The sequence below is a fragment of the Ruditapes philippinarum genome, unplaced genomic scaffold (assembly GCF_026571515.1).
Source record: "Ruditapes philippinarum isolate M1 unplaced genomic scaffold, ASM2657151v2 ctg11606_1_1_1_1, whole genome shotgun sequence".
Taxonomy (NCBI): Eukaryota; Metazoa; Mollusca; class Bivalvia; order Venerida; family Veneridae; genus Ruditapes; species Ruditapes philippinarum.
In genome coordinates this window covers 25250-34721 of record NW_026851793.1, presented here as the reverse complement: position 1 = coordinate 34721, position 9472 = coordinate 25250, and the positions used below count along the sequence as shown (strand labels likewise).

Below are 9472 nucleotides of genomic sequence, written 5' to 3'. Positions count from 1 at the left end.
TAGTTTGTGCTTAAATATTCGCTATCTAATTTATTCGTAACTGAAATCGAAATTAGAAAAAAAAATCGCATATTGGTTCAAGACTTATAAGAGTCTGAGATTACATTGTGGAATTCACATGAATATAAGCAATTGAAAAAAAAAGTCCGTTAAAATGGGCGGGGCTTATTTTTGATATCTGGTTACTGACCTGATCTCAAAAATAATTATCAGGCAAGTGTTATCGGGTAGTTACCATAGCAGTTGCATGATAAATCATATAGCTATATTTTCTGTCCTAAATTGGCTCAGATTAAAATCTTGCTAAAAATGGAGAGGACGGATACACATGTATGATAAAGCAAATGCTCCTTGTCCCTAGGCTTCTTACGTAATGCATGACAAGTAACAAACAGAGATGAAGTTTACGAAATTTTCAGAATGTTTTGTACTAACAACAAACGGTAGTGTTAAGTTGTTTTTGGCACATAGTTGTTTTGAGCATTATAACAATCTCGTTTTATTTTGCTGGTCATTTAGATTCATTGATTTTAAAACTTTTGGTGTTAAGAATGCAATACCATATAAGATTGTGTTTTGCACCCCCCGAAATCAGGTCGTTTTTGTTTTCATTTTCGCCGGGATCTGTCTGTTCCAAACTACTTTATTCCAGATATGACAGCAATAACGTGATATTCCAATTTCTATTTGCCTTATATTCCTTCATACATGAAAATAGATAATGCATTAAGATTCATTACCTATGAGTAATTTGTTTCAATCAAGGTCCATGTCAAAGAAATATATCAAATATATAATTTAAATATATATAGATATGTACCTAGGTAATTTAAAATGATTCTTTATGTCACAATTATAGAAGGGTTATTTAAAGTTACAAAATATATACTAAAGGGTTTCGTAGTGCTTTATTATACGGTAGATCGAGAAGTTTGTAGACTAGGCATTTATACTACTTCTTGTTTATGTATTAATTTACATGTATTTATTTATTACATCTTGTGGAAGCATAATACAAACTCTGTGTTTCCTTTCAAACGCGCAATTGAACTACAAAGTGTGTGTTTGTTTTTTTTGGTTTAACGCCAGTTTTTTTTACATATTTATGATAATATTTCGGCTCACGGGCCATCAAATCGACTTTTCTGGATCACTTACCTGTAATTACCTATTACTCAATAAATGCCCAACTTCTAACCCAATCAGCTTTGTCTGAGGAAAACAAATCGTCCAAGAACAAACCAATGACTCACTCATTGACTCGATGCTCTCCATACTATTGAAATCGGGTTGAAGACAAAAGGTCAACAAAGTACTTGAAGTTTTAAGAGCAACCATTTCTGCCTATGATTGAAAAAAAACACCATGTGAAGTGTTTTTATAGACATTAAAACCTCAAATTAGACACAGAGATAAGATATGATAAAAGGTGCTTCTGGAAGTATCACAAACAATTTGAGACAGGAGATGCTTTATGGAAGACACACAGTAATGAAGTCAGCCTTAAAATACGAATTTTGATCTCTTTGAAAGAACTAGGCAACAAAATGTGTCAAATTCTTATTTTAAAAAACGCCAGTAAATCAGTCGATAATATCACAACTTCCGCATTCTTTTGTAGCTTTATTATCTCAGGCGCTTTTTAATGCATGAAATTAATATAAAAAGTCACTATCTTGGTCCGAGCGCTTAATGTTCCAAAATTGGACGCTCCATGATATTAGGTTGTGTTATCCGCTATGGCTGAAATCTGATTGATTTGTTTTCAAATGCTACTGCATCCACCCAGTAAACAAATAATTTAAAGAGTTTTCCTTAAAATTACAGAACGCTACATAACATTTAGTTTAAGTATTGTAATTATTCATACGACAGTTTCTGGTAAGACAAACGGTTGAAGAAATGAGATGCATAGTGATAGCTGAAAAGTATGTCTGAATATTCTTTGATCATTTGTTTCCGCCGCTGATTTAGAAATCAGAAGTCGATCAGATTGGTAATTGGTAATTACTGGTTAGTTCTAGAAATGCCGGTTAGGTCGATCGGCTGCAGATATATGGCTTAAACATTGTTAAATCGATGTGAAAATCAGAAAAAACAATGAAAACAATTACGGCACTTGTAAAATGACACGCTCTGTGTTCTTGGCTGTAACTATTGTAAAGTGTAATTACATTAAAATCCACATATGTTCACTAACATATTAAAGGATTCTATCAAATACAAATTTACGCTATCAGTAGTAAGAGTCTACGAATGTGATGATAAACTGATATAGTAGTGCAAGTTAATAAATACGCAATAGTGGCGCAACATGAGTCTTTTATTTCCATAGCGTTTTGTATGCCAGTATTCTATATAAAGCATTACAGATGCGATCCTTCCAAACTGATGTCACCGAAAGATTTGAATCAGGAGAAAGAACATTGACAGAGACAAGACAAAACATGAACGAACGATTTGACAGGATTGAACATAGCTTACAAGAATTGCATGTGAGTATAACATTTAATAAATGAAAAAAACAACACTTTTATATATCACTAAGCTGAAGGTCACATTTAACTGAACTATGTTACACAGAAGTTGTGAACAAAACGCTTTATTACTAGTTATTACAAATTATGTTTGGTCCTTCCCATTGGTTCTTGTTGCTGGGTCATATGGGGGTTGCGTTCATTGAACGCCCCCTTTCCTTGTTGATCTTGTTTATCATATTGTAATTAATGAAACCTCTATTGGCTTTTCACTTTCAGCCCCAAACAGAGTCAATTGTAGGTAGGAACTTTTGTCAACTTATTTGCTTAAAATAGAAAGAGATGCATTATTTACCTTACAATATCCATGTTTCTCATTTATAAAAATCATGTTTCTAAATACAAGTATATGTTTTAATTTTTTAATTATGCAAAAAAGTTCATTGAAAATATTTTTTTCTAATTTTCGATGTTTATGAAGAATTTTTTTCAAAGTATCATGTGTTCATGTATAATTCATAGTAATTAACAATATAAACAAACGTTTGATGTTCAAAGATCGCGTGAGCCAGCGTGTTGTGGAAACGCTATTGCAAAATGAACCATTTAGAGCCAGAATACAGCCTAACGAAGAATTATTGAAATGCATAACATTTCAAGAACATGAGACAATTCCTATTTGGACCCTTGGACACAACAGAATGCATAAGTGTGAAAGTTGTAACTGCATGAGGCGATGTTATTGCATTTGCCATTCTCAAAACCAGTGGCGTAACTTTGAAAAACGGAAAAATAAAGAAAGAAAAATGCATTCTGGCACAAGGAGAAGAAAGTATTGTGAGAAAAGTATATGTAAGAATATATAAACGTATGCAAGTTTTCGCAGTGTCACTCTTATTTTTATTAGTAGATAGTCTATATGAACATGTATATTTAACTGTAACTTTAACTGTAGATAAGAATTGTTATTTAACCAAACGTGTTCAGTGTTTACATATTTATTCTTTACAATGGTCTAAAATTGACAAAGGCAACATTAAGATACATATTTAGCAGTGTGTGTTATTTGTTACTGTATTTAAATACGGTTACACATGGGCGTCAAATTAATTTGATTTAAAAATTACCTCGAAATGAATGATTCACGTTCGATCGTTTACAAAGAATTAACTAAGTAATATTATTTTTATTTCTCTGCATGATTTGATACTTAGTTCTTGAATTGATGCTTATAATACTGGATTTCAAAATTCTTACGTAGATATTGGTTGAATGAGTTGAGCAAAGTTTTTATTTTAACTTATCGTTTTAGATAAAGAGTCGTCCAATTTGCAAAACACCAAGGAAGATATACAGTTACTCGGGGCTACTGGGGGTGATCCAGATGAAAGTCCCAGTGATGATCCATCTAGTGATGATGATGACAGTAACGGTAACAATAAGAGTGGCTATGAGAAAAAGAAAAAAGACAAAAGAAGGAAAACATGGAAGATAGGTATGTTGTTTTCATAATTAGTTCACATGAAAATAGTTTTCGTCGGATATACCATATTTATAATAAATCCATTATTATATGTATATTATCAAAACTTGTTGACAAATATGGTAAAAAAAGGTCAACCCCTTGAACAGTCAATGTATATAATTTTAACCAAACAAATATGTTATACACAAAGTGCTGCAAAGCATTGCACAATAGCTACATAGTGGCTTTAGGGAATGTAGAACAGTATAGAAAATATTCACATCCACATAAATAGATAAAAAAATAAATCAGAAGAAGTATGTAAAATATATACATAGTCCGTCTTTTGACTCTTCATGAGAAAAAGCAATTTAAATAAACAGTCGCTACACAAAATATGTACAATGTATTCGAGTATGATTAATTACACAGCCTACGGAAGGTCGATAGTTTTACTCATGTGCCAGTCCGTCGTCCAAGCCTGAAATAGTGCACGAAGGGGTACCTTAGGCCCCCTGTACAAAATGTACCTTAACAGTATCGATATGACAACAAAATAAGAAGGCGATGAATTTCGGGACAGAAGTACTATTCTAAGTAAAACTAAAAAGAATAACTTTGTTCTTGCAATTATATGCAATTTTATTTTTATTAAATAAAGTCAAATGAGTCAAATAAAGTCCACTCTTAAGCTTCCACATTTTTACATCAATTTTTGATATCATATGATAAAATGCTTATTGTCTCCGCTATAGATAAAGATGCATGGCTCAAGTGTATCAAGGAAGGAGGCGATTTTGAACATCAGGCGGAAAGTTTATTAAGTGAAAGAAAGCTGCCAGATCAAATTGCGCTAAACGCTATGAGATCAAAGTACGCACATTTGTCTTCAGTTATTTCTAAAGTTTGCGATAAGGTTTGCGTTTATATCAAGGAGAAGTCAGAAGAAATTGTACATGTTTGGGCTGCTTCAATTTATTCAAAGGCTTCCTTGCCTAATGATAATGACATTGTTTTCGTTGTACTGACAACAGATACAACAGTTCAAATAAACGAAGACAATTTTTTAATATATCAAAGACATTTCTTGCAAGTCGATGAAACCGACCTGAACAAAGAAATAGAAATAATGGAATACAATAATCTGCCAACCTCTGAAGAAATTGATAAACTTGAGAAATGTTTGAAAGAAAATGCAAAATCGTTGATGAATGACCATAGCAACCTTACTAGGGTGACAGCAAGTTGGTTCAGAACAGATAGTTTTAATACAGAACACCTCTCATTAAGAAAGGAATTGTGTATTGCACTCTATGTCCACGTTAAAGGATATATACCAGTGGGTGAGAAACACTTTCCTACCAAAATTGGAGGGTTTCCAGTGGTTGTCCGAGAGGGCATTTTTACACTTTGTAAGGGTTCAAATGAGTATCATGAGAATGTGAAGATGGGTTGTGCAATCGGTGCAGAAATGTTTGGTACTCTTGGGGCATTCATAGAATTTGAAAATGATAATGATTTATATGGGCTCACATGTGCACATGTTGTATTTGGTCATGAAAAACTCAAGACTATACTGCAAAAAGGAGAATGTGTATTTGACGATGGTATAGTTGTTTGTCAACCTGCCGATTATACAAATTATAAACCTCTTGGCAAAACAGTGGCGGCTGTTTATAAAAGTGGAGGAAATGGGATATCAGGAATGGAGTTTGCATTAATAAAAATTTATCAGAACAGATGGCCTACTGAAGGCACATTCCCCGATGACTCTGACTATTTGTCAGCAGGTACTTTTAAAAACAACTATTTGCATAGTATTTCCTTCATTTAAATTTTTGAAAATGCTGATTTAGATTTTCTTTTCAAACTTTCATTTCATCAATGTCGTAAAACAATGACCATCTGACTTTAGTATTTGACACAAAATAGGTAGTCTTGATTTTCAAAGATATGGTTTGCCTGAGGTTTTGACCTGTATTAAAAATTGTACTCCACCTGGTGTGTTTACATGTTGACCAAGAATGATCAGCACCAGATTGCAGGCCTCAAACATTCCTATCTTTCCCAACATATTGTAGTTTATTGACTGTTGAATTCTTTAGACAATCAATGCCTACTCGGAAAATTGGAAATCTTACAGAAAGTCTGAACGGCAAAATTTAAATGTTGTATTCTCGGTTTGGGTGAGCCTTTTCATGGACGGCAGTCGTAAATGCAAGAACCACCGTATTACTAAATAATATATATGAAAAACAACTGTAGTTTCATCTAATCTGAGACCAAGGACAAATCTATTTGACGGCCTTTGTCGTTTTTTTAATAGTTGTCTTTGCAACTGACGTAAAAATAAATTCGAACCAGCAAATCTCTATCGGTATCCTCTTTGTGAAATCTACTAATTTAAAAACGGAACCCTCTTTCCACATGCACATGTCACTCTCTGCTGGAAACAAGTAGGCGACAATCACCAATTTAAAACTGTTTATTTTTCTGATAAAAGGTGGTATGTCGAGTAAAAAGGAAGTATAACAAGGAACACTAGAATGTTTTTATTATGTATTTCTAAGGAATTTGTCAAATATTCAATTACTGCAACTCCACAATAAGCTATACAAAATCGCGATGTTTCGCCGCACCAATCTCCTCGGCATCGTGACTAGGATTGTTTCTATCGCTTCTAATGGTAGAATAAAATGAAAAAAGTGAAATTGATTCATTTACTGATAAAAAATAAAGTTGTTTCTGTTGTTGTGTTGTACATAACTGATACAAAAATTAAACTGAAATCGTCAGTATTTTTCAAACATGACAGTAACCTGTATTTTGTGTTTGTATCGAGAATATAATAAGTTTAATAACATGAATTTGACATAACTTTTGAAACGTTGTTAATTATACATCTATAATGTAATCAAACATTTTATTTCAGGATTTGGACCAGACACGCCTTTTGTATTTACATCCGGAAATACTTTAAACACAAGACGTATCCCGTCTGCCTTAGTGTATAAATACGGTTGTGAAAGCAAACTCACACAAGGGGTGTGTCGACTCAATGGTTCATCGGTTCGAACATTGAAATTTCAAGAGAACATTCTGGATACTGAATTGGTTTTGCACGATCAGATCGAAATAATGAATGTACAAACACCATTTGCTTTAAATGGGGATTCAGGTGCACTTGTTTTTACAAAAGATGAAAACAACGGGCTTACTGCGTTTGGAATGTTTGAAGGGAAATTCCAAGGTACGAATACATATGTATGTACGCCAATCAACAATGTCCTTAACGAAATAAGCCGGATTCGTAACAGACAGTGCAAATTTAAAAGATTTCTACCATCTGATTTGCGAATGAAGGATCCGGGTGATACAGTAATGTCACTTTTCTTGTCGCAACTGCATGAACGATTAGAATCTCTTGATCAAGGTTTTGCTCAAGATTTAGCAAACCATAAACTAGAAATATCAAATGAACTTAGTGAACATTTAAAAAGGACTCTTGAAATCAGTGATCAACAGAAGATTCAAAGAGAAGAACTTAAGAATCAAAATGAAGAAATGAAAAAGCAAGGTGACGAGCACATAAAACAGAGCCTTGAAATTAAGGAACGTCAAGAAAGACAAGAAAAGAAAAGCGAAGAACTTAAAGAGGAACTAAGGAGGCAAGGTGAAGTGCATGTAAAACAAAGCCAGGAAATAAAAGACCGACAGGAAAAGCAAGGCAGAGAACTAAAGAAACAAAGAGAAGTACTTAAGAATCAGAATGAAGAATTGAAAAAGCAAGGTGACGAGCACTTACAACAGAGCCAGGAAATTAAGAAACGTCAAGAAAAACAAGAAAAGCAAAGCGAAGAACTAAAAGAGGAACTAAGAAGGCAAGGTGATGAGCATATAAAACAAAGCCAGGAAATAAAAGAACGACAGGAAAGGCAAGGCAGAGAACTTAAAAAACAAAGAGAAGTACTTAAGAATCAGAATGAAGAATTGAAAAAGCTAGGTGACGAGCACATGAAACAGAGTCAGGAGATAAAAGAAGGTCAAGAAAGACAAAGCAAAGAACTGAAAGATCAAATGGCACAAATTTTGATGTTATTAACTCACCAAAAATCGTAATACAGTGTAATGCACTTTTAATAAATAGTTTCAATACAAATTTTCGATAAGTTTGAATTAAAAAGGATAATATACGTAAAAGTTGTTCAGTAATGTGTTATATGAAATCAGTAATGTGGTCTATGAATAGACTTTATTTAAAGAGTAAAACGCCAAGTTACAACTCAATAGTTTAAAAAACCTCATCATGGCTACAATCATTCAGCTTTTACCTTTATAGACAAATACGTTGTGCACTATGTTAATTATTATAACAAGTATTTTATGAAAAACAAGTTTAAAATTTATGAAAATTTATTCTTGTGCGGTTCTTGTCTTGTTCTTAATTTTTTGGGTCATTTGCGCTATAAAGATATTATTTAGGAAAAACGAAGTAAGCAAATGATATAAAATTTTGCAAATACAAGTAAGTTATTATCAAATTGAACGGCTACCTTGGAAAAAAATATTTACAGCTTCTCCGCGGCAATAGAAAACCATCAGTGGAGTCCCTTTTATTCAGTGGATGTTAATTGCCTTATTTATTCGGAATATTTTCAAAGTCATCAATGAAATGGATGATTTATTTATGGTAATGCTTGGCGATCTCAATCTTTAAGGTGAAATATACTTTAAAATTATTTAAATATATATTATATATTATACATGTACATTGTTTAACTTTAAACTGAATCACAATTTTAACCCTTATTGACTACCCGATGATAAATCTGAGTTACACGTGAGGGAGCTTGCTGATATTCAGAAGGTGCACGAAAGTGCAAAACGACCAAGTGTTTCAAGAACGCACCAATTTGTAAACAGTCTCTTAATTCTGCATATTTTTAACCACATAGCAAAAATGTCCACATGAAAACAATTATTATTTATATACCAGACTGGCCCGAATAAATAATTAATTATACCAAAAAGTTTTTTTCCGCTGCCATTTTTTGTAGAAGCCTCGTTAATTGTTGTTGTTGTTGTTGTTGTTATTGTTATTGTTCTTGTTGTTGTTTTACTCATTATTATAAAATCTTTGTGCAAACAATTGGGAATGTAAACATAAATTGCACTGTGAATAAAAATCCATCCCTTTTAAAAAGTGTATTTCTACGGAATAAGAAGGTATGTACTTACATTCCAGGGAACAAATTCTTTTTCTTTTTCTATTTCCAAAGACAACACGTCAGAAGAAGAATATTGTAGATTTAAAAAAACATATTTTTTGCGTAAAGCATTGGATTGACTCATCTTAGACTTTGACAGTTAAGATTCATAATAATGACTCTTAAAAGTCCTAATAATGACCTGGATCATTAATCAACAAACTCAACAAACATTGTTTTAAAGACCTATATCTTTAACCAAGTAATAACAAAATCTGTCACTAAATGATAAAAATACATGGAGTGGACATGACTATGAATGC

The 9472-nt window shown here is 32.7% G+C and overlaps 1 protein-coding gene across 1 annotated transcript; it reads left to right on the top strand.

The window, feature by feature from the left end:
- Window positions 1–2317: 2317 nt before the first annotated feature.
- On the top strand, window positions 2318–9193 carry LOC132739788 (uncharacterized). Its single transcript, XM_060727584.1, has 6 exons — window positions 2318–2495; window positions 2757–2778; window positions 3036–3329; window positions 3790–3972; window positions 4698–5732; window positions 6875–9193. The coding sequence occupies exons 1-6, from the start codon at window positions 2373–2375 to the stop codon at window positions 8059–8061; spliced, it is 2844 nt and encodes a 947-aa protein (XP_060583567.1). The 5' UTR covers window positions 2318–2372; the 3' UTR covers window positions 8062–9193.
- Window positions 9194–9472: the final 279 nt, after the last annotated feature.

What these genes read in the sequence shown, in the direction of transcription:
- LOC132739788 (XM_060727584.1), top strand. Translation starts at nt 2,373, where the DNA reads ATGCGATCCTTCCAAACTGATGTCACCGAAAGATTTGAATCAGGAGAA. An exon ending in ATAGCTTACAAGAATTGCAT is followed by an intron (nt 2,496 to 2,756) that starts GTGAGTATAACA and finishes TTTCACTTTCAG; the next exon opens with CCCCAAACAGAGTCAATTGT. An exon ending in GTATTGTGAGAAAAGTATAT is followed by an intron (nt 3,330 to 3,789) that starts GTAAGAATATAT and finishes TTATCGTTTTAG; the next exon opens with ATAAAGAGTCGTCCAATTTG.